Source organism: Halichoeres trimaculatus, unplaced genomic scaffold (genome assembly GCF_033239565.1).
Source record: "Halichoeres trimaculatus isolate MK-OKI-2021-1 unplaced genomic scaffold, fHalTri1.1 fHalTri1_scaffold_11, whole genome shotgun sequence".
Classification (NCBI taxonomy): Eukaryota; Metazoa; Chordata; class Actinopteri; order Labriformes; family Labridae; genus Halichoeres; species Halichoeres trimaculatus.
In genome coordinates this window covers 12,368,712-12,381,989 of record NW_027437189.1, presented here as the reverse complement: position 1 = coordinate 12,381,989, position 13,278 = coordinate 12,368,712, and the positions used below count along the sequence as shown (strand labels likewise).

The 13,278-nt window shown below is 45.6% G+C and overlaps 1 protein-coding gene across 3 annotated transcripts in view; it reads right to left on the bottom strand.

Moving 5' to 3' along the window:
• Window positions 1-13,278, bottom strand: part of LOC141799002 (nuclear receptor coactivator 3-like) — a 72,242-nt gene that overhangs the window by 5,019 nt on the left and 53,945 nt on the right. For all 3 annotated transcript variants that reach the window (XM_074681018.1, XM_074681020.1, XM_074681019.1), the window contains exons 4-19: window positions 12,642-12,802; window positions 10,735-10,835; window positions 10,443-10,617; window positions 8,161-8,343; window positions 7,061-7,147; window positions 6,781-6,921; window positions 6,253-6,400; window positions 4,552-5,075; window positions 3,334-4,451; window positions 3,013-3,139; window positions 2,434-2,592; window positions 2,025-2,255; window positions 1,765-1,870; window positions 1,477-1,648; window positions 862-1,188; window positions 627-725 (exon numbers count right to left, since the gene is read on the bottom strand). In XM_074681018.1, coding sequence (XP_074537119.1) covers window positions 627-725; window positions 862-1,188; window positions 1,477-1,648; window positions 1,765-1,870; window positions 2,025-2,255; window positions 2,434-2,592; window positions 3,013-3,139; window positions 3,334-4,451; window positions 4,552-5,075; window positions 6,253-6,400; window positions 6,781-6,921; window positions 7,061-7,147; window positions 8,161-8,343; window positions 10,443-10,617; window positions 10,735-10,835; window positions 12,642-12,802 — 3,859 coding nt within the window. The remainder of the gene's footprint in view (window positions 1-626; window positions 726-861; window positions 1,189-1,476; window positions 1,649-1,764; window positions 1,871-2,024; window positions 2,256-2,433; window positions 2,593-3,012; window positions 3,140-3,333; window positions 4,452-4,551; window positions 5,076-6,252; window positions 6,401-6,780; window positions 6,922-7,060; window positions 7,148-8,160; window positions 8,344-10,442; window positions 10,618-10,734; window positions 10,836-12,641; window positions 12,803-13,278) is intronic.

The following is a 13,278-nucleotide window of genomic DNA, read 5'->3' as shown; positions in this document are numbered from 1 at the left end:
TCTCACACAGGACAAGAGCAGACTACAAAGGCCTAGCTAAATAATCAGCACCACAGTTCACAAGATAGGGGGTTTTATGTTCGGACTGTTATGCTAATGGGAAAATCTAATATGTGCAGTAAATCTGTAATTAAGTTTGGTGCGACATTAATATCTCAGGGACTACAGCATGAAATCTACAGTTTATCATATGTAAAGTTACTAATCTAATGCACAGATTTTGTTTAATGTTTACCCACTAGAGAGGCTCTGTGATGAATTTAGAGACTAAAAATTAAAAGTTTCCTGCAGGAGGATAAACCCAAAGTTGTTTGATTAAGGGCTTTAAAGGTAAGTCATTTATTAGGAAAGATATTGATAAGTACTTCGATATCCTGACACAGGAGCAGTACAAAGAGATCAGATCAATGAAACCAAACACTCACAACTGGGGCTGAAATGTATTCACACATCTTCTCTTTGCATATGCTCAAGATTACTTCAATAAGCCATGTTCAGTGATGTTAATTCTGAGCTTTTCAGTTTATCCCTGTTTTATTTCTCAGTAAGCTCAGTGTTGAAACTTAAAAAAACATCATTAGGTCTCATTTTGAATTTTTACTAAGTGTATGTTCCCCTTTATCTACCTGTCCTCCCATGCCAGGTTGCATGCCAGGTCTCATGCCAGGGTTTCCTCCTGGGTTCTCCATCTTCATGCCCATGCCCTGCCGCGTTTGGTTCATGAACTGAGGGCAAATGAAAATTGACAATAAGACAAGGAGCAAGTGTTGCACTCAGTATTGATGTCTTTATTTGAACAGTATAGTAACACTGTTGCTTCACTTTTTTATATTCATACACCAAGTGAGTTTCCCATCATACCTGCTGTCCCTGCAGCCTCTGTTGCAGCTGAAGCCTCATTGGCTTGTTGGCAGTCATCATCCTGGGTCTCATCATGTTGGCACGGGGGTGTCCCATGCCACCCATCCCACCCATGCCAGGGAAACTGCCACCTTGGCCCATCTGGGAGAGCATGGGTCCAAACCCTCCTTGCTGAGCCTGTCCCTGCATGGGGTTTCCTCCATAGCCAGACTGCATAGGCATAGTGGGCGGCCCAGGATAGCCCTGTCCATAGTGAGGCTTCTGGTCCAGAACCATGGATGGATCCTGCCCTGGAAAAGACTCCAGCTGCTGCTCAGCCCCCTGGTTCTGGATCAGACAGGACGAGAGGACAAAAGAGAAGTTTGTTAAACAGCTCCATCTAATTGATTAATTTCCAACTGGTTGACTCTGTAATTGTCTTTTTCAGCAGCACAGACCGATCCCTCCAGGCTCATCTATCCTCCTTTAGAAAAGAACAGTCTGAGCATGGTGAGTCATGTCTGAAATATCTAATTCAAAGCTGAGCGCAAGGCTCATTTATGAGTCATGATATGAAAACTGATAGGTTTTTTTTTTCTTTCAGCCGGATCTTGTTAGGTCTTTCAGGTATGTTACCTGGCTGACGAGGTCTGGGATGCCCAGGGCTCGGTCTATCTCCTCCAGAGCGATGCCGTCTGTGTTATTCAGCAGAGAGTCCAGCTGGTCAAGGAGTGCTCGTTCATCACTCTGACCCTCACTGGTGGTGGGAGGCACCAGAAGATCATCTAAGGTGTTCCCAAACTGCCGTCTACATGGTGTACGCACACACAGAAACACACATACTCATACATATGAGCTCATCATACAGAGCAGTACTAGCAAAATCTTAAGCTTACAGGCTAATTGTGACTAATGTGCACTGACCTGTTACTCTCCATGCCCATTATAGAGTCTGGCCAGGATGGTGATTGGTTAGACTGGCCTTGCTGGCTGAAGGGGCTCATTCCCATGCCCATGTCAGCAGAGCCTCCTTAAATAAAACATGATTAAAGATTAATACTGCTTTGAATAAAAAAATCTGGAAGTGGCCCTCAAAACTGGAGGTCTGTGGTTCATAAAATGTGGACCATGTTGTCTTGTGTGTTTTGTCTTCAGCTGTATTGAAAACAATACAACAGACATACCCATTTCCATGAGCTGCTGCTGCAGCATCGACCTGGTGCCGGGTACACTGTTGGAGCGGCCGACCATAGGCCCTGACATCATGCCCTTGCTGTTATTATACTCCATGCCTGGACGCATCATGGAGGGGTGTCCTGCTGAGCCTACAGGGCTGATACTAGAGCGGGACATGCCCCAGTCAGTTGAACTCCCAGTAGGAGACCTCTGAGGAACCATGCCCCTGTTCATTGGTCCTGGAAATACATAAACACCAGATGTGCATGTGTCAGGGTTTGTGTCTGAAGTTCAGAGGTTATCTGATCACATGACAAAACAAATTCATAGTCGAGGAGCTCATTTGTGCAACAACACTGTGAGCAAAAGACAGATACATATGTGGAAGGTAACAATGTTGACTTCTCTGACACACACCCATGTTTCCAGGGTAGCCATCCAGACTGCCCATAATGTTCTCCTGCTTGATGAGCATTGGGCGTCTTCCTGCCCCCCCAGGCCCACCTGGAGGCTTCCCATCCATGGACACAGCTCTCTGGAAGGGCCCCCTGGGACCAGGACCCATTCCTGGACTTCCTGTACATATAAAGTAAAAAAATATCTCAATCATAAGTAACTTATCTCAGTCTCATATCTCAATCATCCCAACACGTGCTATAAAAACACTGACACTTTCTTACGCTTATCATCAGGGATGATGGGCTTTAGGTTATGGCGTGTGAGAGACTCAAATGATGAATATACTTTATGCTTTGCATGTAAAATTTGGAATTTCAATGCATTGTTTAATTATTATTTTTATTCCAAAGGGACAACAGGAGAGACACATTGAGGCTTTTATTTACTGTACTAACATAAAAAAAATATCTAAGCTTAGAGAAACAGAAAGTGATGATGTTTTATGTAGTTTTCCTGTCAGTTTATAACATCATCACTCAACACCTCAACACCTTTTTTTTTAAATGTAGATGACTCTTTGGTCCTCAGTCCACTCACCCTGCAGGCTGTCTTCAAGGCAAACCTGTGGTTTGCTTCCTGCGTCACTCGACCCTCCAGCTTGATCCGGATAGAAGTCAGAGTTTGAACCTCTCAGATCTCCAAGGATGGACTCCAAGTTGTGTAACTTAGGATAAGAAATAAAACCAAATTCAGTTCATACTGTTGTCTATAAAGATACAGATTTATTCACATCACAGCTGAAGCCAAAGACCAGACCAAACATTTCTGCTTTAACAGACTCTGCCTGCCAAGTAAAATGCCAATAACAATGATATGGGCACAATTCTCCGTTGAAATCTTAACAAAGGTAAATCTTACGTCATCAGGTGGTTCTGACTTGATCTTGCTCTCAGGGTGTTCAGGTGCAGGACCGGTACCAGATCCAGGACCGCCCCGTGCAGGGCCGCCAGCAGCCCCAGGAGCACCCTTCCCTTCTAACTCTTCTAGTTTCGGCTTGACATCTGCCGGCTCTTTGGAATCATCCTTATTGAGGAGGTAGTGTAGGAGAGCATGAGTCTTCTCCTTCTTGGGGCTGTGCTGCTCCTGTTTAGGCTCTGTGATAGTCCCAGGCCCTGTGCTGATTCCTGATCCTCCTGGTCCAGCCTCCCCACCTTCCTGGCCCCCAAGTGACACTTTTCCTGTAGCTTCAGCTGTGATCTTAGCCACTTCATCCGGGGTGTTGCCATTCTGAAGAAGCTTGTGGAGGATTTTGTGCTTTTCTTGCAGAGAGCCGGAGTAGTGGGCTGATGAAAGTGATGTTGACGCTGCCCCTGGCCCAGCTGCCTGGCTTGGATTGGCACTCGCTGAAGAAGAGGAGGAGACCCCTGTAGATGAGGGACTCGTCATGCCACTAGTTGGGTCCTTGTTGTCTGAGCCTGCAGGCGTGCTGCCTCCAGGTGGTGGGGGAGGTCCAGGAGGCCCTGTTGGCCCACTGCCACCTATTCCCAGCTCCTCAGTTGGAGAAGTTAGCAGCTGCAGCAGCTTCTTGTGCCCCTTACTGTCTGGCACCCTTCGAGGGGGCTCAGAGCTCGCAGCTCCTGCCTCATTGCCTCCCTCTGCAGGCTCCTTAGTTGCCGTAGCTGCCTGGCTATCAGGGCGATCTCCAGAACTCTCAGCCTGAGGATGTTGATGATGGTGGTGATGGTGCATTGGGTGATGATGATCGCCAGGCCCTGGACCCAAGCTTCCTGCTGGGCTTTTGGAGCCATCTTGGCCTGTTTTAGCCGGCTGACTGGGCTGAGAGGAAGAGGAGGAGTGCACACTGGGAGAGCTATCTGGCTTCAGAGCTGGCGTTGGGGACGTTAAGGTTGAGTGAAGGGAACTGCCAACACCTTCGCTGATTGCTTGTAAAGCATTTAGGGAGCTGCTGGAGAAGCTAGTGCTGCTCCCTCCACCTCCTCCACCACTTACAATGCCACTCATAGGAGAGTGAATGCCTGGAAACAGAAATATGAATAAAATCAGTCAGATTGAATGAAAAAAGTACATCAGTATGAAGGTGAGTGATGCTAAAATACACCAATGATTGATCAGTACCTCCAGGTGAAAACTGGTTGGCCCCCATCTTCGGGCTCCCACGGTTCCGTGGTGACATCAGCAGTCCCTGCTGGGGACCACCCATTCTGGGACTTCCTGAAGGACTGTTCATGCCACTCAGCCCAAAACCTCCGCTGCTCTGAAAAGGGGGTTGCTGTGGGTGCTGCTGCATGCCTTGGCCTGGGTGATTCATCGGACCCATCTGATTCATCTGATTCATGTGCCCCACCTGACTCATCTGCCCCATTTGATTCATCTGCATCATGCGGTTTCCCATCCCTCCGCTTCCTCCTCCACCGTTTCCTCCGTACATAGAGCCTCCTCCCATGGGACCCATGTGACCCATGTGGCCCTGCTCGTTCATACCGAAGCCCCTGTTCATGCCACCCATGCCCCCCATCCCCATCCCTCCACCGCTGTTCATGTTCATTTGGGCATTGGGGTTGGGGCCTCCCATGCCCTGTTGTCTCATAGCGTTGGGCATCATGCCTCCACCCTGTGAGGAGCGATAGCCATTGGGTTCTCTGTGTGGAAAGGAAAGAAATATGAGCACAAGAGTTTAGGGAAATTAGTTTTTAGATACTGTGCCTTAATAACTTGTATCTCTCATTACCTCCACCAAGGAGGTTATGTTTTTGGGAGAGTTTGTCTGTTTGTTTGTAAACAACAGAACTCAAAAAGTGATTAACAGATCTTGAAGAAATTTTCAGGAAATGTTCAAAATGGAAAAGGAGGAAGTGATCCGGATCCCCGTCTGGATCCAAGTTGTTTTTAAAGGAATCTTTATCATTGTAAGATAGGGCCGGTTTCACCATATGTGTATATAACCCCACAATAAATGGTTGGATTGCTTTGCAAAACAATACAAGACAAGGTCACGATAATTTCAGACTGATGTAAAAGTACGATCCAGACCCTGGTAATATTCTGGATACCAAGGTCTGGAATATGAAATATGCACTGGGTCATCATCATTTTCAACACTGTTGAATTGTAGCAGACGGTCTGCTGAAAGGGAGTATAACATTAAAGTAGGACTAAAGTGTTGCATCAAGATCAAAATATGCTTGGTGAAGGTCTGCGCTCTCTATGTGCTTTTCTAGTTACTTTTTACTATTGTTTACCCCGTAATATGGGTGTTTGTGTTTGTGCTACTCTGCTTGAAAGGCATTTTGTTTTGTAACATAATGCATTGTTTGGTATCCAACAATGTGTCTTATCAAATTGTATCGTACTGTATCATATTGTATCGTACTGTATTGTATTGTACCATTTTTTCATTTGCCATATTTTGTCATATTGTAGTGTACCATGTGTTCTGTAGCTCACTCTATCAAAGTGTATCGTGTCATATCGTGTCATAGAGTACCGTATCACATTTCATCCAAATTCAGCAGCCCAATTCACCGTATTGTGTGGAAGCCTAATTTATCATATCATTAACTGACACTGAAACCGTTACAAAAAGACCTCTAGTGCTTCAAAAATTCTGTATTTATGCAACTCATATATTTTTTCTGATGTGGATATTTTTCTCTTCACAGATGTCAGTGTATAAAAGCCACTTCAGCTGCCACTTCAGCTTCTGAATACCTTGACTGCTTTACACAGATACACTGGAAGTGCTTCTTTTGTCAATACAGTTCAGGAAACCTTCTCTGCTTTGTCTGAATGGAGTGTGTGCACTTTCAGTTTTCTGACCTCTGCAGTAGGTGAGTGGAGATGAATCCTTGTGGCTCGTTGCTCATGGGGTGCCGGTACAGTTTGCTCTTGGTCTGCGCTGTGACTGGAGTACCGTCGGACAGAGAGAAGCGGTACAAAGGTGTTTCGGCATGACCCTGCAGAAAGGCTGCGCAGACAGATTCAACAATAAATTAACACCCTGAAACACTTATCCCACTACAAGGGTTGTTACTCATAGCTTTGTGTTAAGTCCAACCCTGTGATTACGCAGAGTAGTCGTGTGGGAGCGATGAAATATTAGTAAAATCAATATTGATGCACTAATGCGTGAGGTCTGTAACTGTATTCTTATGCTTAATGGCTGTAACAACTTCATAAAAACAAACAAATCAATCTCACCGTCAACGCTTTAACAATAATAACAATGTAGTAGAGAGTTATCAAAAAACAACATGCTGGTTTCAGTGATACTCAACAGGATTCATTTGCTAAATTTGAGGTTTTGGCCAGTTCATACATAATGTGTGTCTTGTTGTGTGTACACACCCTCATGATAATGGCGTTTGTGCGACCAGGGCTGCCCGTCACTGTGCTGGAGAAACATTTGAATGCAACGCCTCAACAAGTCCTCCCAGCCTGGACGCATCGACGCTCGCAGAGAGTTCTGGTCGATCTGGATCAGTTTTCCTGCCAAGGAGGACAGAGGGACGACAAACAGAAGAGAAGGAAACAAGGAGACATCATTAGAAAGGAGTCAGAGTTACTTCTATTACTTGTTTTAGAATAAAAATCACGGCCTGTTTGAGTCTGAAGTGCAGATTCTCACCTGAGAGCTCATGCCGAGTGTTGAAACTCTCTGTTCTCTCCATCGCTGTTACCCGACGAGCGACGCAGATCATACATGACTGGAGGTCTGAAGCAGACAGAAACAGTGTTAATAATACTACATGGATCACTATTATACTTCACCTTCAGTCACTTTCATTTAAAGCACTTATAAAGAACATTTTCTTTGTGCCAGTTATGGCAAATTGATATTTCTTTTATCTTTCTAATCCTGTACATTTGTTAACTTTATGCCTGATGGAAAAAAAACAAAACTATTTTTCTCTCTTTTAACAGCCAAGTGTATCACCAATCATGACTCTTTGCTGTGGAAGTAATAGAAAGGTTTTTAATCACTGTGCTGTTCACCACCTTGTCTGACACCTACCTCCTCACAGCAGGAACTGGCATTGACAAAGTGGATGAAGAAAATGTCAAATTTTTTAGTAAATTTCCACGTTTGCTTTCTGGGTCATAAAGAGCCATCTCATTTAATTTTAGTCTGTTTCATAACCAGCTTAAAACTCCTCGCAGATTCTTTAGAAAATGCTTCTCTAGCAGTCCGGTGCACTCCTGAGGTCTATTTAACCGAGACTGACAAAAGGGGCTGCACTCAGAGGGTTTGGATTTCTATTTAAAAAGTGATTTAAAAAAGAAAAGTAAAGCTCGAAAGCTTCCACAACTGAGATTGTCTCTTCTCTGTGACATGTCTTATATGTTTAATTTGTACATTTGATGCACAAAATCAAAGATTATCTTCCAGCGTTTCAGTCAGTGAGCGGAATGAAATTAACTCCCAATTATGAGCCTAAGTTACCCTGAGTAGGAAGCTATCAAAGGGACAACAAATTGGTTGTTTTAGAAGTTGCATCCGAATTAAAATTCTCAAATTCTTCTAAATATCTGCTTTTTTTTTTTGATCTCATTCATTTTTTTCTCATAAAGAGTAATTATGTTGTAATGAATGTATGAATAACTCAGGTTGTAATGTCCAATAACCATTATTTGTGTTTATTTCCAAAACGGTTCAGGTTAACTTGACAGTTAGGGTCAAGTTAAGCACAGTTACAAGCAGAGGGAGTTGTAACTTGGCCTTTATACCTTCTCCCTCTTCAATCATGGCCTTGGGCTGAGTGAGAGCAAAACACTGCATGGTCTCGTAGCGTGGCCCTCCAGGCCCCTCCTCCATGGGGCCATGGGCATGGCCAAACTTGACCAGCATCCGGCAAGTGAAGGTGTGACTCTTCTGTCGGGCGGCCTCGCTTCCCCACGAGACTCCATTTACTAAAAGAGAAAAATGCAGCACAAATAAAAACAAAATTACACTCTTGAGTAACACGGAATAGGCAGAGGATTGAAATCCAAACATAGCTTTTGAATGGATCGTCTGTAATGAAATATCACTGCTCACACCCCTTCCTGCAGAGGATCGGCACACAAACAAAACAAACAAACCACACTGCAACATGTATTTTCCCTCCTAAACCGAGAAGCAGAAGCCTCTCCTGCTGTTCGGATCCCTGGCTAAATGGAGCATGGGATTAATGTAGCCAAGGTGTCGATTTCCAATATCTCTCCCTCAGTCTGCTCTGCAGCGGGCAGAGGCCAGGGACACTCAGCCATCTATCCTCATTTGGGCCCTGACTCTTCATCCCAGCATACACACACACACACACACACACTCATTTAGATGGGGTCACCTTCACGCGGGGGAGAGGGAGGAAGAGAGATAGGAAGGGAAGGGGAGGCAAACTTCAGAGAGAAATCCAACTGTTCTCCAAGGTCTGTGTGAAGCCTTATCAGGGCCTTGAGCCGGCTGGGGGTTTCCGTCTGGCAGGTGCAGGGAGAATACAAGACAGGGCCCAAGAGAGCAAGACCTGGTGATGGGATGAGGATGAGTGTGTGTGTGTGTGTGTGTAGGAGAGGGGGGACGACTAACTGGTAGTGAGAAGTAATTTAACAAGGCCTTAGGTTTCTTGCCTCGACAGAGAAAACGCAGCTCAGTCACAGGGGCCGACATCTCCCCTCAGACACAATTAACCAACAGCCGCGGCAAGTCGGAGGGGTCAAAAAACACCCACTGCCCTACAACAAAAGCCTACTTCATGTTTTGTGCATGAATGTGCGTCTGTTTTCATTAGTGTGTCTTGTGTGCGAGTGTGTGTATTTAACAGTAGCTGGCGTGGTCAGCGGTCATCCCACAGGAATGTGCAGCGAGAGCGCATTTCATTCATGGGTCCGGAGGATAATGAAGGGGGCAGAGCAGCGGAGCGAGACACAATGAAGGGTGGGAGAGCAGCAGCAAGAAGCAACAGACGGCCACAATATTCATCTTAGTCGGCAGCCGTATTAAGTATGAATGAGGCGCAGAGAGAGTGAGTCGAGAGAGGCACGGGGGACGCCTAGAGGGAAAGTAGATAAAGATGAGGTTTAAAGATTAAAAAAAGAGTGAATGGATAAAGGAGCGTGCTGAGGGCGGGTGAGGAATAAGTGAGAATATGTCAATGACATGTCGGAGCGCACGCTGCTCAGGAACATTAGCGCAGAGCTAATCGAGTAGCAGGTTCAGTCAAGCAAACATATCCATAATTAATCAGGTTTATAAATAGTGCTCTGTAAACTTACACATGGGCTTACACACGCAGGAAACACCTTCAAGAAGTGCTACCCTACTCCTGACTTACACATACAAATAACACATAATCAGACTCAAACATGCTCGTGCAAACTGAATGATTAAGCAGAGGAAAGAGTGGAGGTGCATTATTCAGCAGTAAGTAGTTTCCAGATGGCTGCCATGGGATCTGAAAAGAGCTCAGGCCTGTTTTACACTGTCTGGACCACTGAGTGTGACTGACAGCTGCGCTACGCTCTGCCTGCTTAGCACCAAGTGGGTGGGTGCTCCTGTGCACATGTGTGTTTTGTCAGGTGTGTGTGCATGTGTGTGTTTCTCAAAACCCTCTCATGCACATGATCAGGCTCCCAGGAGCTCCTCATTACAATAGGAGAGAAGTTAAGCATGAGGAGGAGCATGAATAAATAACAGAGTTTACATGCATGTGTGAGTGTGTGTGTGTGTGTGTGTGTGTGTGTGTGTGTGTGTGTGTGTGTGTGTGTGTGTGTGTGTGTGTGTGTGTGTGTTAAGTTGTTGCAGCCTCTCAAAGTTTGCTTTACACCTCAGCCCTCTGGAAGTTGTCAAGCAGGGGGTTTACTTTGAGCAGATGTGCAGCTTCCCTTTGAGTGTGTTTCTTTGTGTGTGTGTGTGTGTGTGTGTGTGTGTGTGTGTGTGTGTGTGTGTGTGTGTGTGTGTGTGTGTGTGTGTGTGTGTGTGTGTGTGTGTGTGTGTGTGTGTGTGTGTGTGTTTGTGTGTGTGTGTTTCTCACTATTGGTCTTGGGCAGGTTCTTGTGGAACTCCTCCCTGTCGTCCTCATGGAGTATATTGTACACACTGGTGTTGATGAGCTCCTCCTGTTTGTACTGCAGGTACTGCGTCACGTTGTCCGACACAAACACAATGCTGCCCTCTCGGTTCACCACAAACAGAAAGCCGTCCAGAGCCTGGGGGCACAAAAGCACAAAAAACACAAAGTCACAACCAGAGAGTTAAGACATCAAACCTTACAAAGTAATTGTCCAAATATTGTCAGAGTGACAGCCTTTGAATGCCAGACTGACCTGCAGCAGTAGCGGCCCCAGATGGTCCTTGTCGATGACCCCCTGACCTGTTGAAGACACGTCTGACTTCTGGACGTCGTCATCGTTTGATGATGCTTTTCCTGCAGGAGAGAAAACAGCAGAGAGCAAAGAGAAGAGCGCATTACAAAAAGATCAGAAACAGCCATTTCAAGCGCAGCTGCTTCAAAAGAGGAGCAAAGGAGAAACACAAGGTGAGAGAAACGATACCTGAATCAAGAGCAAACAGTGGGACTCTTACTTCTGTGGCTGCACCAGCAGGGGGCAGCGTTTCTCAATCTTAACTTTTTGCTTATTTCTTTCTTTTTTGGGGGGGGATTTAAAACTACAGGTGAGGAGGGAGACGGACGGAGGCAGGCTTCTCTGAGGAGCCCGTCAGGAGAAGTAGAGGGCTGGGTGCATGTGGAGCAGGTAGCAGCCGTCCTCATGCTTTATATTCAGTGTCAGACTCTGAGGGACTGTCTGGTAGGCTGCGGCCGAGAGAGAGAGGAAAAGAGAGCAAGAGAGGGAGTGGGAGAGAAAGAGAGAGCGCGGGAGAGAGGCTCTGGAAGCTGTAATGTTGCAGGGGAAGGAGGAGAAGCACCTGAATTAATGTGGAGGGGGGAGGAAAGATGGACGGAGAGAGAGGGAGCGGATGAGCTGAAGTAGAGGGATGCAGATGGAGACAGAAAACAGCCGGCTTTTTTTGGTTGTTGTATTAATGCAGGGTTTGGTCTGAGAAAGAGGCGGGGGCTGCTCAGCTACAGGAATCATTCTATCTGATTAGCTCCCAGGAGGAACATGTACCCACACAAAGAAAAAAAAAGACACGCTGCCCACAGCCGGCACTCTGAAGTTAGGTAGAAAATCATAGATAAAGAAGTAAGACAGAAATATAAATGTACAACACGTGTTCACTCAATATCTTAAGACCCTGACAGTAAAACTAAAGCTGCGACTACTCATTGTACAGTGATACTGATGAGAGTGGGAAAAAGAGCAGGAAAGAAAAAGAAGAGACAGAGAGATGAAGAAAGCAAAATAATCCAAGTGAGACTATGAACAGGAAGGACGGATGGAGAAAAGAGCAAAGAATAAAGAGTGGCAGAAAGAGCAACTGAAGCTGAGAAGAGGAGAGGAGGAACAGGTAGGAAAGCGAGATGCGAGTCTAAACGCCTGTGTCATTTCTATCTTCACTTCCTGTAACTATGGCAACCTGTCAGCAGCCAGTCAGGGCCAGCTGTAGCCTCTTCCCCTTCCTGTCGAGGTGGCAGACGCTGACTGAGCCGAGCAGAGCCCAAAATTCAGCACCAGCTCTGCCCCTTGATCTCTCGAAATTCAGGACTCAAATGGAAAAATCTATAGTGACAGCAAGTTAACACACGTGCACGACTTCTTAAACCATCCTCTGTAGAAACACTCGCTGCAGAACAGAGACAGAAATGTGACAACAGCAGCTGTAACAGAACTAATAATTTGGCAGTTCAGCAGAATGGATGGGCATGTGATTACCTGCAAACGTCCAATTAAACAGCCCCTGGCGAGGCCAGCACACAGCTGTGCATGCCCATTACACACAAACGCACACACACACAAACACCCAAACACACACAGATGACAGGTTCACAAAGCATTGCCAATGTTTCCTCCCAAACATAAACAGTCGAGGCTGTGAAATTTGTGGGAGATGAATGACTGATTCGTCCTTGCACCTGGGCTCTGAGGAGGCACGTGTGTGTGTGGTTATGTGTGTGTGGTGTCTGAGCGTGTGTGACTGCGAAAACCCCAGCTGTCTGCTCCTCCACTCTATCTCCTCCACCCCAGTGTTTTCCTGCTCACACTTCTCAAAAGTCCACCTGACTTTTGTCTCTCTGCAGCTTTTAGGGTCTCTGATGACCGTGTCTCCTCACCCTGCTCTTTGATCTGGCGAATCTGGCGCACCGTCTCTTTGAGGATGGCACATTTGTCGGGTTTGACGTTGAAGCTGTCGATGTCACTAAGGTTAGCGGAGATCAGCTCGGCCAGCTCTTCTATGTATTTGCTCTCCTGCTCCCGTCGCTTCCTCTCACACCTGCAGAGAACAATGTAGAGGAAAAAAAAGAGCTAAGCTAATGCTACTACAAGTTTTGGAAGTTGAAGAAGATTTTTGTATTACACAGAAATAGAAAGCTACAATGTTGGACATAAAACTTGCTTTTTTATTTCTTTAAGTATGTTTTCCAGGTCTGGGTCCAAGTTCCCCAGCAAATATCTACAAAACACTGCTAGCTCTGGTTTCAAACTAACCCTGTCTCAGTTCTAATCAAGTGAAAACTTTAGCACAACAACAATACATTTGAACACTGATTCATCCTTCAGGCTATGTTGTTTGTTGTAATCTATGCTTATTTCATAAGTTAAATTTGTTTTTGTGTACCTCAAAAAAAGTAGCTGTTGCATTGGTGGCAGCTAAAGAGGATCTGAATAAAGGAATAAAGAAATCTCAGTGTGAGGTTGTTGATTAGCTAGCTTTGTACTGATAAAACCTACATGGTGATGACAGGTAGG